The 17,500-nt window shown below is 46.4% G+C and overlaps 1 protein-coding gene across 5 annotated transcripts in view; it reads right to left on the reverse strand.

The window, feature by feature from the left end:
* The window catches only part of mipol1 (mirror-image polydactyly 1), a 53,401-nt gene that overhangs the window by 20,054 nt on the left and 15,847 nt on the right, over window positions 1-17,500 (reverse strand). For all 5 annotated transcript variants that reach the window (XM_069661917.1, XM_069661915.1, XM_069661914.1 and 2 more), the window contains exons 9-12: window positions 12,226-12,259; window positions 11,979-12,149; window positions 5,109-5,162; window positions 98-192 (exon numbers count right to left, since the gene is read on the reverse strand). In XM_069661917.1, coding sequence (XP_069518018.1) covers window positions 98-192; window positions 5,109-5,162; window positions 11,979-12,149; window positions 12,226-12,259 — 354 coding nt within the window. The remainder of the gene's footprint in view (window positions 1-97; window positions 193-5,108; window positions 5,163-11,978; window positions 12,150-12,225; window positions 12,260-17,500) is intronic.

Below are 17,500 nucleotides of genomic sequence, written 5' to 3' on the forward strand. Positions count from 1 at the left end.
TATCCTCTCTGCAGCTTTAAGATTATTATAGACATTATGGACACGTCTGACATCACAGTGTGACATCATAAGTTACCGCAGGAGAGTAAAATCTGACCTGTGATTGGCTCGTAGCACCTGTAGCTCCACCTCCAGCCGCTGCCTGTCCTCCAGGGCCCCGCCTCTTTCTCTCTGAGGCCTTAGCAGCTCCTCCTGATTGGACAGAACAAACATCAACCACAATTACCTTCTTGTTGAAATGCACAGCAGACAGGACAACGATCTGTGTGAACATGATGATGATGATGATGATGATGCAGGACCTCCTACTCTGATCGGTTTTCAGGCCTGTCAAACATATCTATCAATAATCACTCCTCCTTATGAGGGTCTAAAACATGAGTCAGTTCAGTCCCTGTGTGTCTTCTGCACATGTGCAGAGAGAGATCACATGTTGATCTCAGAGTCAGCCTGTTTAAATAAAGGATTAATTAACTAATTGACTCATTAACTAACACGAGAGTCAACACTCTCCATAATGAGGGTTTAATTTGATCAGCCTGTATTTACAGACAGCACTGAAGCTCCAGGTGCATTCTGGGAAAGAAACAGAGCTACAAGGTCAGACTTATGAGTTATCACTTTGTTAGATTAATGAATGAAGTGATCCTGATCACACCTTTTATTAGAATTCAATCCTTTAAACTGAAGATGACTTCAGTCTGAACACGGGGCTGAGGAAGACTTCAAGCTCCAGCGTATTCAGGATACCTTCAGTTCACTGACTGAGTTAGCTGAGGGGACAGCTAGCAGACAGCCAGCAGCTCCCACCTGTCACTCAAAGAGGCCACGCCCCTAATGCTGCATCACTGTAAGCCTTAATATAATGTAAACAGGTGAGCTGTATAAAGATTCTCCCCGTACAGTTGTCATGAAGAGAGAAATGAGCTATAGAGACCCAAACAGTTTTTGGTACCAGGCTGTAAACATGTTTATTTCTGCTGTTGGACATTTTAACTGTTCGATCCATTTTTAAGAGCTGGAAGTAAAAACAGTAAAAGTCTCAGCGTCTGCTAAATGATCACATACAGCACACAGGTTCATTCTCTTTGTCATGTTCCTTCCTTAAAGTTGCTGCTCAGTTTGAGTTAATCCAGCAAAACACATTATCAACCTCGGTGCAGGTAAAAGGAGGTTTCCTGTTACCTGCATCCTTCCTTATATATACATGCTATAAGGCCTCCCATCACCTCCTCACCTCCTGCCTCCCCCCTGCTCTCAGAGCTCTGCTGACAGTTACAGGACGCTGTGTCTCACCGTGTCTGCGGTCAAAAAGTGTGGAGGTCGACTCCAGCAGGGCTGACAGACCTGATCCTGACCTCCTCCGCCTCATGCTAATTAAAGCCCTCAAGGTCTGCGGGTTTAAAGTGAGACATCAAAAGAGACACCAAACCCGGAGAGTCAATATGTGACTTCTCCAGCCGGGCCGGAGGAGACGCTTCAAAAGAGCCGCCGACTTATTAATCAGAATAATTTCCAAATGAGCTGATCAGCACGCAGCAGCGACCAGGCTGACCTTTCACATGAGGAGTTAAGGTCAACCAAAGAGGGAGGAGGGGGAGGAGGGGGTAGTAATAAAACTAACCTGACCCAGGTCGTTTAGGATGTGGAGGTGAGAGAGAGCGGGGGAGGAAATCAAGCTTTAATTAGCATAGAGAACGACCAGGAGGATGGGTGAGGGAGGGGAGGCAGGGAGGGTGGAGGTGTCCTTCAGGATGTGGAGGTGAGAGGAGGAGAGGAGGAGAGGAGTAAATGAAAGGAAACTACTCTGACCTTTCACATGAGGAGTTAAAGGGGCAGTTAAATTAGCCCCCAAATTCTGCCCCCCAGTCAGCTGATTGAAGTCAGCGTGTTTGATGAGCTCTGTGATCGTTTCCCTCAGTCTGTCCTGAAATCACACTCTGGTTTAAAGATCTGGTTTAAAGATCTGGATAGGATCTGGTTTAGGATCTGGTTTGAGGATCTGATTTAGGATCTGGTTCAGGATCTGGTTCGAAGATCTGATTTGGGATCTGGTTTAAAGATCTGGTTTAAAGATCTGGATAGGATCTGGTTTGAGGATCTGATTTAGGATGTGGTTCAGGATCTGGTTTAAAGATCTGGTTTAAAGATCTGGTCTAAAAATCTGGTTTAGGATCTGGTGTAAAAATCTGGTTTAAAGATCTTGTTTAGGATCTGGTTTAGGATCTGGTTTAAAAATCTGGTTTAGGATCTGGTTTAAAGATCTGGTTTAAAGATCTGGTTTAGGATCTGGTTTAGGATCTGGTTTAAAGATCTGGTTTAAAGATCTGGTTTAAAAATCTGGTTTAGGATCTGGTTTAGGATCTGGTTTAAAGATCTGGTTTAAAGATCTGGTCTAAAAATATGGTTTAGGATCTGGTTTAAAGATCTGGTTTAGGATCTGGTTTAAAAATCTGGTTTAGGATGTGGTTTAAAAATCTGGTTTAAAGATCTGGTTTAAAAATCTGGTTTAGGATGTGGTTTAGGATCTGGTTTAAAAATCTGGTTTAGGATCTGGTTTAAAGATCTGGTTTAGGATCTGGTTTAAAGATCTGGTTTAAAAATCTGGTTTAGGATCTGGTTTAAAAATCTGGTTTAGGATCTGGTTAAGGATCTGGTTTAAAGATCTGGTTGAGGATCTGGTTTAAAGATCTGATTTAAAAATCTGGTTTAGGATCTGGTTTAAAGATCTGGTTTAAAGATCTGGTTTAAAGATCTGGTTGAGGATCTGGTTTAAAGATCTGGTTTAAAGATCTGGTTTAAAGATCTGGTTTAAAAATCTGGTTTAGGATCTGGTTTAGGATCTGGTTTAAAAATCTGGTTTAGGATCTGGTTTAGGATCTGGTTTAGGATGTGGTTTAGGATCTGGTTTAAAGATCTGGTTGAGGATCTGGTTTAAGGATCTGGTTGAGGATCTGGTTTAAAGATCTGGTTGAGGATCTGGTTTAAAGATCTGGTTAAGGATCTGGTTTAAAAATCTGGTTTAGGATCTGGTTTAAAGATCTGGTTTAAAGATCTGTTTTAAAAATCTGGTTTAAAAATCTGGTTTAGGATCTGGTTTAGGATCTGGTTTAAAGATCTGGTTTAGGATCTGGTTTAGGATCTGGTTTAAAAATCTGGTTTAGGATCTGGTTTAGGATCTGGTTTAAAGATCTGGTTTAGGATCTGGTTTAGGATCTGGTTTAAAAATCTGGTTTAGGATCTGGTTTAGGATCTGGTTTAAAAATCTGGTTTAGGATGTGGTTCAGGATCTGGTTTAAAGATCTGGTTGAGGATCTGGTTTAAAGATCTGGTTAAGGATCTGGTTTAAAGATCTGGTTTAAAGATCTGTTTTAAAAATCTGGTTTAAAAATCTGGTTTAGGATCTGGTTTAGGATCTGGTTTAAAGATCTGGTTTAGGATCTGGTTTAGGATCTGGTTTAAAAATCTGGTTTAGGATCTGGTTTAGGATCTGGTTTAAAGATCTGGTTTAGGATCTGGTTTAGGATCTGGTTTAAAAATCTGGTTTAGGATCTGGTTTAGGATCTGGTTTAAAAATCTGGTTTAGGATGTGGTTCAGGATCTGGTTTAAAGATCTGGTTGAGGATCTGGTTTAAGGATCTGGTTGAAAATCTGGTTTAAAGATCTGGTTGAGGATCTGGTTTAAAGATCTGGTTAAGGATCTGGTTTAAGGATCTAGTTGAGGATCTGGTTCGTGGTTCAGTGTGGAGTCCTCGGCGGCTCTCTGACAGTCTGTTGGTTAATTTCACGGCAGCTGTTGGTGTTTCTGTTGGAAATTAAAAAGCTCTCCAGGCTCTAATCCCCCCCGAGCCCTCCAGCCTAATTAACAGACTTCACGGAGGAGAAAAAAGAGCGAGTGCTACATTAATAACAAAATTTAATATATTTGAGCAGCAGAAAACAGAGCGAGCTGCAGGAGGACAGACGACACGACAGATTCTACTGAAGATTTCACTGATTCTACTGAGATGACAGCAGCCAGCGAGGGACGCATTCAGGGACCCCGTTAATAAACATCTGAATTTATCTAATGTGTGTTTGTAAAGGGACGAGTGAGAAGCATTTATAGCCTAACATTACATGTACATCTCTACATGGGCTTTTAAATACAACAACAACAAATACATACAGGACAGAACAACACAAACTATCACACAGTTTCTATCAATCACTCAGTAATACAGCGAGGCAGACCTGTCAACATAAACACCTTGTTACAAACTGAAGAACACATGACAGTCACAGGTGCCTGCATCAGACTGATCAGGTGTACTTTGTAAAGAGGCGACAGTGTATTTATTATAAAGGCACACCTTTTAAAATTTGATATGCAGCGATTCATGCACACACTGTTCTATTATCTGTGTCCCTATTATTAATAAATCAATAATTCAGTGTGATGTGAATGCTTCTGATCTCCTGTGGGCCACAGACAGGTGGAGAGACACTGTGGCAGACAGACAGGTGGAGAGACACTGTGGCAGACAGACAGGAGCATCAAACTACCCAGACTGACGACCCGCTGTAGTGACGCACCTGTCCCTGCCGATATTACACTTTTAAATCAATTTCAGTTTTACATGTGTTTATTGTTCACCGTTTGCAGGTTAGTGTTGACTGCTGCTGGTGCAACAAAGTTACCTTAAAGGATGATAAAAACATCGTTAACGCACCTGCGTAGAGCTGCAACGACTTTTATTCATTAAACACCAAAGAACACGTGAATAACAGAGAACATCAGGAACACACACCTGAACTATAAACCTTTAAACAGGGCGGACCCTGTAACCGTCACTGCCATGCTTTACATCTGAATGTGGTCCTTAGACACACACACACACACACACACACACACACACACACACACACACACACACACACACACACACACAGCAACCCTGTTTGAATAACAAGTTGTTGGCAAACAAGCTGCAGTGTCTCCATGGCAGGTTGTCATGACGACCGAGCAGACATCCCATCATCACCATTCAACACTGAAACCAGCACTTAGTATGCACAGAGAGAGAGTGTGTGTGTGTGTGTGTGTGTGTGTGTGTGTGTGTGTGTACCTGGCTCGCCCTCCTCTCTCTCTCCTGCATCAGATCCTGTTCCAGTCGTTTACACTGCAGACACACAAACAGATAGTTATTGTTATTATTATTACATCATCAATAACAGAATATAATGATCAGTTTACAGCTCAACTCCTGAGACAGGAAGTCACACTGCTGACAGACTGATGATGTCATCACTGTGCTGTGTGAGAGCTGTTGCTCATTGGTTGGTTCAGTTAATGTGAGCATTGTTTTTGTTTCGAGACGTTTTGATGTGTTTTCAATAACAGGAAGTAAAACTTTATTTAAGCAGGAACTACACAACAACAGAATCGGGCTGATTCCCTCCTTCAGACTAAAGTCAGCGAAGGACGTTCTGATGGTTCTAAAGATGATCTCTCCAGATGTTCCTGTTGTGTGATTTTAAAGATAATTTGTTTCAAGGCTCCGTTCGTTTTCCTAAACATGTGTAAGGCAGCTCTTCGACTGAGTTGAAAGCAAAAAGTTTGACATTTAAAGTGTATTCCTCGGCCGCGCACGAGTCCACCATCTCGTTTGAATTGGCGCGAGATGCATCTCCGGATACATTGGGCCACGTAAGAGGATTCCCCCGATGGATCCTTCTCAGCCCGGGTACGGAGGACGCATTTGTCAGCTGCATCTGAGGGAGCCTTCGATTTGGGACAGCCTTCGACGCGCTGCTGTGACACAGTCGGCCTTCAAATGTGTCCTGCAGACACTGGACCGGGACGCAGCTCGTGATTTTACTTCCCCTGATCTTCTCAGAAGAACGCCATGTTCAATATTTATGATCTGATATCCTGCTGTGTGGGGGGAACCCCGAGGACAACTGAGCACACTCTCTGTGCATCATCACGGGAACCAAACGATAGCCAATCAGGAAGCGAGCTGACTGAAGCAGGAAGCACAACAACCGCAGCCATGGCAACAAAAGCCAGCGTGCAGCATAAAGGAACATGTGCAGCCCGTGTTCACGCCGTCTCCACCACTTCATCCACAGTCTGTTCTTTTGTCTTTATGAACTATCATCACCGCTTCTTCCTGCCCGTCGGCCGCCATGTTTGTTGACTCTAAAGTCTCGTTTGAGCGCGTGAGATTCAGTGAGATTTCCAGCTGTGAGAGTCGGACTCTGGTTGCTGGTGAATGAACGTGTTAATGTGTGGTGTGTGGGTCGTATCGCTGCTCTGCACACTACAGGAACAAAACCGGCTCGCTCACATCCTAACATCTGTTATTCATGTGAACTGAGACAGACAAATTGGGATGCTAATTTTAACTAGCGTGTGTGTGCGAGTGTGTGTGCGTGCGAGTGTGTGTGCGTAACTGCGTGCGTGTGTGTGTGCGCGAGTGTGCGCATGTGTGCGTATGTCTGCATGTGTGTATGTGTGCGTGTGTATGTGTGTGTATGTGTGTGTGTGTGTGTGTGCGTGTCTGTGTGTGTGCGTGCGTGCGTGTGTGCGTGCGTGTGTGTATGTGTGCGTGCGTGTGTGCGTGCGTGTGTGTATGTGTGCGTGTGTGTGTATGTGTGTCTGTGTGCGTGCGTGTGTGCGTGCGTGTGTGCGTGCGTGCGTGTGTGTGCGTGTATGTGTGTGTATGCGTGTGTGCGTGTGTGTTTGGTGTACGTGCGTGTGCGTGTATGTGTGTGTATGCGTGTGTGCGTGTGTGTCTGTGTGCGTGCGTGCGTGTGTGTGTGTGTGTGCCTGCGTGTGTGCGTGCGCGTGTGTGTGCGTGGTGTATGTGTGCGTGCGTGTGTGTTTGGTGTATGTGTGCGTGCGTGCGTGTGTGTGTCTGTGTGCGTGCGTGTGTGCGTGTGTCTGTGTGCGTGCGTGTGTCTGTGTGTGTGTGTGTGTGTATGTGTGTCTGTGTGCGTGCGTGCGTGTGTGCGTATGCGTGTGTGCGTGGTGTATGTGTGCGTGCGTGTGTGTTTGGTGTATGTGTGCGTGCGTGCGTGTGTGTGTGTGCGTGGTGTATGTGTGCGTGCGTGTGTGTTTGGTGTATGTGTGCGTGCGTGTGCGTGTGTGTGTGTGCCTGTGTGTGTGTGTGCGTGCGTGTGTGTGTGTGCCTGCGTGTGTGTGTGCGTGCGTGTGTGTGTGTGTGCCTGCGTGTGTGTGCGTGCGTGTGTGTGTGTGCCTGCGTGTGTGTGTGCGTGTGTGTGTGTATGTGTGTGTGTGTGTGTGTGTGTGCCTGCGTGTGTGTGTGCGTGTGTGTGCGTATGTGTGAGTGTGTGTGTGTGTGTGTGTGTGTGTGTGCCTGCGTGTGTGTGTGTATGTGTGTGTGTGTGTGTGTGTGTGTGTGTGTCTGTGTGCCTGCGTGTGTGTGTGTGTGTGTATGTGTGTGTGTGTGTGTGTCTGTGTGCCTGCGTGTGTGTGTGTATGTGTGTGTGTGTATGTGTGTGCGTGTGTGTGTGTGTGTCTGTGTATGTGTGTGTGTGTGTGTGTGTGTGTCTGTGTGTGTGTCTGTGTGTGTGTGTGTGTGTGTGTGTGTGTCTGTGTGTGTGTCTGTGTGTGTGTGTGTATGTGTGTGTGTGTGTGTGTCTGTTTGTCTGTGTGTGTGTGTGTGTGTGTGTGTGTGTCTGTGTGCCTGCGTGTGTGTGTGTATGTGTGTGTGTGTATGTGTGTGTATGTGTGTGCGTGTGTGTGTGTGTGTCTGTGTATGTGTGTGTGTGTCTGTGTGTGTGTCTGTGTGTGTGTGTGTGTGTGTGTGTGTGTGTGTGTCTGTGTGTGTGTGTGTGTGTGTGTGCTGTATATAAAGTCTGCATGTTTAAACTTGCCTCCTGTACAAACACGAGGGATTAGACGAAGACGTTGGAGCCTCTGCAGGATTCACACGTTTGTTTTTTCATGTTTTATTGATGAACTTGATTTTGTGTTTGTAGCTGAAACTGTTTCAGGTTATTAATCTGAATAGAGACTGTGTGATGTATAAATATTCACTGATGTGATCTTTGGTTTCGCCTGTTTATATATTTCATTATCTTCTTCATTCTGAACTTATGCTGGTGAAATAAATATTCATATAAACACAGATCTTTATAAATGATCTGCTCTTTGTGTAACAGGTTTGATTCTGCCTCCAGCTGTCTGTGTCCTAACAACAGTGGACTGGTCCTTTAAAGAGCCGCCTGCCTGCAGGAATCAAACCGACATCCCTCCTGTGTGGAGTCCAGGTGAGCTCTAATAATCTGTAATAACCTGTAATTACCTGATATTACTCAATAAAAAGGCAGCCGGAGAGAGAGACAGGTGGAGGGAGGCTGGGAGACGCCTCCCCCACTTTTCTAATATTTCCCAGAAGTCCTGGCTGCGGCGTGAGATAATCCCTGAGAGATGAGGAGAGGGAGCGAGGGATCGGTGAGCGGCGGGGGGGAGGAGAGGAATCCTCCAGCGTGGAGTGCTCTCTCTCTTCTTCTTCTCCTCCGAGGATTACGGCGGCATTTGAAACATATTTCAGCGTGCGGCGGCAGCAGAGCGAGGGCGGGATTAAGGTGTTACCATGGAGGGGTGGTGTTAACGCAAAGGGGCGGGGTGTTAAAAGATGGCGGAGAGGCGATATTGGCGGGGTGTTAGCGGCGGTAGCACGAGTGAGACGGATACAGCGGTGAGTTTTGTGGGGTTAATGGAGGCGGGCAGGTGTTACCGCGGCGAGGGTGGGCGGGGTCAAAGAAGTAAAGATGTAGGTTTGTTGGAAGTGATGCAGTTTGAAAGTTTAGAATATAATATATAATATATATTGATAGATACAAGTCATACAAGACTCCAAGTATCAAGTCATCTTTAAAGGGACCAGGGTCCTGTTCCGACACCTACAGGCTCTGAACTTATAACAGGTTAAGAAGTGTCTCCAGTAGATGTGTTCAGCCTGCAGCAGTGAAACAGGCTGTAATATCTGCAACATAATCCTTGATGGAATTTGGTTCAATTGGAATCCAACACAACATTTGTTTAACACAAAAGAACACACAAACTAACCGATGGAGGCAGCAGCAGAGCTCCTCCTGTGTCCTGGGAGGTAAAATCAGTGTTTTTCTGAATGGAGTCTGGTGTGTGTGCAGAGAGCGATGTAACGTCTGTGTGTGGTTAAAACAATCATCTTCCTCTGTAACAAAAAGGTCTATCTCTGTAGGGATCCTTTCTGTCATGTTGTCACACACTTAGAATAACAATCTGAGCCTGTCAGTGGAAACAACAAGAACTGTTACGCCGGGAACACACCGGATGCCGAAGCGCTGCGAAAATCGTGCGCGAGCCGGAGCACTTCCGTTCACACCAGACGCGCATTTCTCTGCGCCGGTCGACAAGCGCCTCTGCTCCTCAGCTGTCGTTTACTCACATTTGGAGCAGTTTTTTCATCATGCTCTCTCTCTCTGTTTGCGTGTGTGTTTTGACACCCCGCCCGCACCCCCTATAGCCAGTCCACTTTGTGTCTCTCTCTTTCTTGTGTGTGCCTGTGTGTCTGTGTGTGTTTGTGTCTATGTCTGTGTGTGTGTGTCTGTGTCTGTGTCTGTGTGTGTTTGTGTCTATGTCTGTGTGTGTGTGTCTGTGTCTGTGTCTGTGTGTGTGTGTGTGTGTCTGTGTCTGTGTGTATCTTCATCTCTCTCGCGCTCTGTTTAGATACTGACAAATATATAAAAGCACACAAATATAACATCGCATTTGTTAATCGCGGTGTTTTATTCTGAAAATTGTTTAAATTTTGAAAATTGACCGGATTCTCTCGTTGTTTCATGTGTGACTTCCTGCCAGGATTGACGCGATCGCTGCAGGGCGCGAACCGGCCGCAGAGGTGCGCGCCACAGCACGCCTGGTGTGAACGACACAATTGGTTAACATGGGCGCCGAAAGGAAACTGGCTCCGCTTCTCGGCGCTTCTCGGCGCTTCGCGGCTATTCGCGGCGCTTCGGCGTCCGGTGTGTTCCCGGCGTTAGCGGACGACCGTATCTCTGAAGGTACTGCTTCGACACTTCAGTTACTAAACCTGGTTATGAAACGGTCTCAGTTTAATTCTGATGTCTCTTTACAACCTACAAACGCAAACCAGACCATCAAAAGGAAGTTCAGAGCACTTCTTTAAAGCCCTTCCAAAATAAATGCACAAGCTAGCTCAATCAACATCTTTATAACCCCAGGCGAACCAGGGGGCGCCATTATCAACACGAAATCACACACTCACAGCTGCTGCAAGGAGGAAATGAAGCTGTACCGTAAAGTACCTCTCTGAAGCACTACTTCCTCTCTACTTCCTCTCTGAAGTACTACTTCCTCTCCCAAGTGTTACTTCCTCTCTTCACTCATCCTCATCCCTCCACTGTTTCCCTGACAACTGTTGGCATGGTTTCCAGGCAGGTTACCATGACAACAGCAGACACAGTGAGAGAAAAGATGAAAGTTTCTGATCCATCAGAAACATCAGGAGGAGGCGGAGCTTCTGAGCTGCCACCTGCAGCACGGCATGCTGGGAGCTCCGCCCCCTCTCTCTTTCTCATCTCTCCCCTCCATCACCCCTCCCTCTCTCTCTCTCTGTCATCCCTCCATCAGTCAGTCCTCTCATCTCTTTCTTCCCCCTCCCTCTCCCCCCTGATCCTCCCACAGAGAGCGGTATATGAATCAGGATGCATTGTGGGTAATAAATCCTGGACTCTGCAGGTTTTGGTAATAAACTCTGTGAGCTCGGATAATAATCAGAGACGAGGAGAGAAACCTTCACACTGAACTTTTTCATCTCCTCTGACATCAGCGCACTTATTGATCATGGATCGACTTGTTCAGGATTTATCTGATTAAAATAAATAAAAGACTGAAGAATATTTAAACTTTGTTTTATTTAACAACTAAAATACAAAGAGCGATAACGCTCTACAGCAGGTAAAGTACTTCTTTAACACCTTCATGTGTTTTTTCTTTAATCAACGATGTTAAAAAAAAAGGTCCTCAATGTGCAGATGACGATCATGTGATCAGCCTCCAGGTGAGAGACTTCAGGTGATGTCATCAGAGTGAGGCTGCTCTCATTTAAATATCTGTGTCCATCAGCGGCTCCACTGACACACACACACACACACACACACACACACACACACACACCTGGAGGAGGTGTTGTAGTTGTGTTCAGCAAACATGAGCTCGTCAGGTCTCATGTCAATATTTGTCTCGGCACCGTTTTGTTTCCTCCTTCTAAATGTTCAGATTCAAAACGCAAATATTTGAGGTTTGGGCTGCTGGAGCCACCGTACCCGGGCCAACACTGCGCCAACACTGCGCCAACACTGCGCCGCACCAGCTGGGTTAAACCGAGCGGTTAGAGACGAGGTCACCTCTGACAGCCGTCATGTGTTTGATCAACAGCTGCAGCTGATATGTGACCTCTCAGAGTGATGAGCTGTGACACACCTGATACCTGTCCAGGTGAGGGAGACACAGAGTGTGTGTGGAGACTCATTCATAAACACTCTGTTTGACTCAGGGGGCGGTACTTGTATACTGTATACTTGTAAGTACCTGTGCAGCGTACTGTTATAAACCGAGTCAGGTTCAGTATACGTGCGCTCAGCACTTGTTAACATATTGACAGAGCTGTTGTACACGTGCACAGCACTTTAAAACAGACAGTTTTTTCATACAGGTGGACAGTACCTGTACACATCCAGAGACTACTCCTATCTCATGCCTGTAAACTTGCGGACGCTCAGTGTCGTCAGGTCCACTAGAAGCAACGAACTTGGCTCAAAACAAGTCTGTGAGTTTGAACTGAAGAGATCCAAACAGTACAAAACACTCTGTCGACATCTGTGAGTAATCAGTCCTCGTTCACTAAAGGCTGATAAATATGGACACACAGACAGGTAAAAGGACAGGTAGTGAGACTCACCTTGGCGATGGAGCCGTCTCTCTCCTCCATCACCGCCTTCATCTCCTGCGCCGTGATGTCATGTCTCCGTTGCCTTGCCAACCGCAGATGCTGAAGCAGAGCCGACCCGAACTGTTGGACTTCCTGTTCGGACTCGGCGTCACAAACGCTCTGCAGGAGCTCGTCCACATCCTGACCAACAACAGACTGATCAGCTCCATCATCAGAGTTTCAAAACGACAAACAACCAGAGAGAGAGAGAGTTTACCATGTCGCCGTCCTCCAGGAGACAGCTGTCCGACCTGAGGACACACACAGGTTACTAATGCTTTAGTTATCATGGCCGACAAGAGCAAAGTGCTACCACTGAGAGAAACACACAAACCCAGAAAACAAATGCAACGCTGCATATCCAGGCATCACAACAGGAGTCCTTCGGGCCTGCAGGGGGCGCTCTGTTCAAACAGCATTATTTAGGCCAGGAGCGAGGAAGAGACCAGGCACAGAGTGTGATGAAGTTACCGGTTATAAAATGAAAGATGTTCCTGGAGCAGATTTAAAATCCTTAAAGTACCATCTGCTGCTAAGTGTAGCTGCTGTTAACTAGTTAGCTCAGTTAGCTGTGCAGCTAGCAGTCTTTCACTCTGTCCGGTGTGAGAGCTTTGAGGGGGAGCGTCAGTGTTCACGCCTCAAAGTAGCACAGGAGCTTCAGGGGATGATGGAGCTGACGTTGCAGGAACACCTGAGACGATGCAGACCTGGTGTGGACAGGAGAGGAGAGAGAGGGCTGCCGTACTTCCTGTGTTAAACTGACCTCCGCACGTCTCGGGCTCAGCCTCAATAAAATATGTTCCACTAAAGCCCAGCTCAAAGTGGCGCCCCCTGCAGGCCAGGAGCACTCCATCAGGACGTCTGGATCTGGAGTTGCAGCTCGTTCCTTTGAATTGATTTGTTTTGACTGTTGCAGCAGTTGTCCTTGTCAGCCACCGTACTTCTCAGATGTTTGACAATTTGTGTTTTAAATCGCTGATTTTTTACGGTTGATGAATAAACAGCAAGAAAGATGTGAAGTGACGCCTCTGACTGATATATTTATGTATGGGGTTATTATATGGGGCGAGGGGGGTGACCGGCTCACTGCCCCCCCAGTTTACCCCCCTCTGTGTTTCTGCCTCTGACCATATTAAATCTGTCCGAGGCAGCAGCCATTAGATGACCTGAGCTCTGCTGCTGTAATTTCGTCGTCCGTCCCTAAAGTCCATCTGAAACTCTCGTCTCTTCCAAACTGTGCTGAGCTGCAGGCCGAGCGGCTCCTCCGCTGTTCAGAGTCTGCTCCTCCCTGCGATGCTGGACGAGGAGCTGGTAACTAGCTGATCTCCTGCTCTCCTCCTGGGAGGCTCTTTTCATTTAGCCGCTGCTGTTTTTCTGCAATAAACTGTAATAAGGTGGCCGAGGCGGCTCGCTCTGCAGGGAACAGCAGGTAATGAAAGACCAGCCGCCTCCAATAAAGCTCCTCTAACACCCTGCTTACAGCCCAGCCAGCCCGGCTCAGCTCGGCTCGGCTCGGCTCGCTCCACAGCCGTCATTAGCGCTCACACACACGCACACACGCACACGCACACACGCAGAAACACACAAACAGCCAGTAATGTGAGAACAACATCCGCAGTCAGCAGTTTGGGAAAGTTTCACCTTTCAGATGGAAAACATCAGTTAAATAAACCGTCTGTCTTCTCCATCATTAGACACTGAACATACTGTATATACAATACCTTCTGTTTACATACCTGTGATTAGCACCTGTGATTAGCAGCTGTGATTAGCAGCTGTGATTAGCACCTGTGATTAGCAGCTGTGATTAGCAGCTGTGATTAGCAGCTGTGATTAGCACCTGTGATTAGCACCTGTGATTAGCAGCTGTGATTAGCAGCTGTGATTAGCACCTGTGATTAGCACCTGTGATTAGCACCTGTGATTAGCAGCTGTGACGTTTTTGGGCATACGAGTTTAAAAATAATCAGCAGCTTTTTCTCTGAATCGTTGTTTTCTGTCTGAGTTCAGTAAAGTTTGGCACGTCAGAGGAGGCCATTAAAGCAAGCTTCTGTTGGTTATATACCGAATATACAATCTGTATATCATGTCCAGTTTGTATAGTGAATGTATCCAGAATATTACTGTATTATAAACTGTGATTTGAGCTGATGAGAGATGATTCTGTGCTGAGTTCGATGTTTGCAGATGTTTCCTGCTGAATAAATCAAATGAGCATAAAGAGAGAAAAACAAACAGCAGCTTCACATTATTCACACACATTTACAGAGGTAACACAGGCCGCCTCTCTCCATTAGGAAAACACACACACACACACACACACACACACACACACAGTCCTGACAGATGGAACATGCTCCTCCATATTCTGTCCCTCATAAAAAGGATTGTGGCCTCCAATATCAATTACCCTCTCATCCTGGGGGGGAGGAGAGGAGGGGGGAGGAAGGGGGGAGTGATGGGCGACATGGGGAGGAGGCAGAGAGAGGGGGGTTATCTGTAATTAGATTTTCTGGTCTATTTGGAGGCTCCTCGAGGAGGACGAGAGCTCGTTTCACAGCTCTTAACGAGACTGAGGAGGAGAATAATGAAGAGGAGGAGGAGAGGAGAGGAGGAGAGGTGTGTTGCCTTCCTCCTTCAGATAAAAACAGTAAACATGTAAATAAGGAGTCACATGTTTCTCCTCAGAGGAAACAAACTGTTTACATAACTGACAAACAAACAAACAAACAGTCCCGCCCTGAGCACAAACCTGCAGCTGCTTTACATCCATCTCTTATCATCTGAGTGAAATGATCACGACCTCAGGATTCATTTAAGACACGAGAGGAGGAGGTTTCATCTGCTCTTGTCATCAGAGAAATAAAGTTAACATGTTGAATCTTTATTTTCTGGCACTGAAACGTGATATCTTCGTCTCTTTACACTGTGATGCTCTCTCTCTAAGGGCCTCCTGTTGGACCGCAGGTGCTCCATCCTCATCCTCCACCCGTGTCACACGGATTCACAAAACATTCTTAGGTAAAGAAACCTCCCTGAACACAATTTTCTTCAGAACTTTATATGAAGAAAAAAGTTTAAAAATGTGATATTCCTGAATAAAGTTCTGATGTTTTGTTTCCTAACTTGAAATCAAAGTTCTTAAATTTCTTCTTAAGTTTCCTCACAGCTTTCAGACGAGCCGACGTTTGTCTGCTGAGTTTCAGTGTTACTAGCTTCACTTACAAGAGCTAGCATCAAACGTTCATTTAACATACGCCATTTTGTTTTTGATGTGCATCTCATATGTGCTAAAGTTAAGCTAGCACACGTGACATTTAAAGGGCCTTTAACCAAAGCTAATAACTAATGTTTACTTCAAGTTACTTATTTGTCACGTTCACACACACAGCTCAACACGTTCACACACACACAGCTCAACACATTCACACACACACAGCTCAACACGTTCACACACACACAGCTCAACACATTCACACACACACAGCTCAACACGTTCACACACACAGCTCAACACGTTCACACACACACAGCTCAACACGTTCACACACACAGCTCAACACGTTCACACACACACAGCTCAACACGTTCACACACACACAGCTCAACACGTTCACACACACACAGCTCAACACGTTCACACACACAGCTCAACACGTTCACACACACACAGCTCAACACGTTCACACACACACAGCTCAACACGTTCACACACACAGCTCAACACGTTCACACACACACAGCTCAACACGTTCACACACACACAGCTCAACACGTTCACACACACAGCTCAACACGTTCACACACACACAGCTCAACACGCTCACACACACAGCTCAACACGTTCACACACACAGCTCAACACGTTCACACACACACAGCTCAACACATTCACACACACACAGCTCAACACATTCACACACACAGCTCAACACGTTCACACACACAGCTCAACACGTTCACACACACACAGCTCAACACATTCACACACACAGCTCAACACGTTCACACACACACAGCTCAACACGTTCACACACACAGCTCAACACATTCACACACACACAGCTCAACACGCTCACACACACAGCTCAACACATTCACACACACACAGCTCAACACATTCACACACACAGCTCAACACATTCACACACACACAGCTCAACACATTCACACACACAGCTCAACACGTTCACACACACAGCTCAACACGTTCACACACACACAGCTCAACACGTTCACACACACACAGCTCAACACGTTCACACACACACAGCTCGACACGCTCACACACACACAGCTCAACACGCTCACACACACAGCTCAACACATTCACACACACAGCTCGACACGCTCACACACACACAGCTCAACACGTTCTCACACACACAGCTCAACACATTCACACACACAGCTCAACACATTCACACACACAGCTCGACACGCTCACACACACACAGCTCAACACGTTCACACACACACAGCTCAACACGTTCTCACACACACAGCTCAACACATTCACACACACAGCTCAACACGTTCACACACACACAGCTCAACACATTCACACACACACAGCTCGACACATTCACACACACACAGCTCAACACGCTCACACACACAGCTCAACACATTCACACACACAGCTCAACACATTCACACACACACAGCTCGACACGCTCACACACACAGCTCAACACATTCACACACACAGCTCAACACATTCACACACACACAGCTCGACACGCTCACACACACAGCTCAACACATTCACACACACAGCTCAACACATTCACACACACACAGCTCAACACGCTCACACACACAGCTCAACACATTCACACACACACAGCTCAACACGCTCACACACACAGCTCAACACATTCACACACACACAGCTCGACACGCTCACACACACAGCTCAACACATTCACACACACACAGCTCAACACGCTCACACACACAGCTCAACACATTCACACACACAGCTCGACACATTCACACACACACAGCTCAACACGTTCACACACACACAGCTCAACACGCTCACACACACACAGCTCAACACGTTCACACACACACAGCTCAACACATTCACACACACACAGCTCGACACGTTCACACACACACAGCTCAACACGTTCACACACACACAGCTCGACACGTTCACACACACACAGCTCAACACGTTCACACACACACAGCTCAACACGTTCACACACACACAGCTCGACACGCTCACACACACACAGCTCAACACGTTCTCACACACACAGCTCAACACATTCACACACACAGCTCGACACGCTCACACACACACAGCTCAACACGTTCACACACACACAGCTCAACACGCTCACACACACACAGCTCAACACGCTCACACACACACAGCTCAACACATTCACACACACACAGCTCGACACATTCACACACACACAGCTCAACACGCTCACACACACAGCTCAACACATTCACACACACAGCTCAACACA

This window comes from Semicossyphus pulcher, unplaced genomic scaffold, assembly GCF_022749685.1.
Source record: "Semicossyphus pulcher isolate SPU_LCO1_2020_fin unplaced genomic scaffold, fSemPul1.0.p SCAF_14, whole genome shotgun sequence".
In the NCBI taxonomy this organism is placed as follows: Eukaryota; Metazoa; Chordata; class Actinopteri; order Labriformes; family Labridae; genus Semicossyphus; species Semicossyphus pulcher.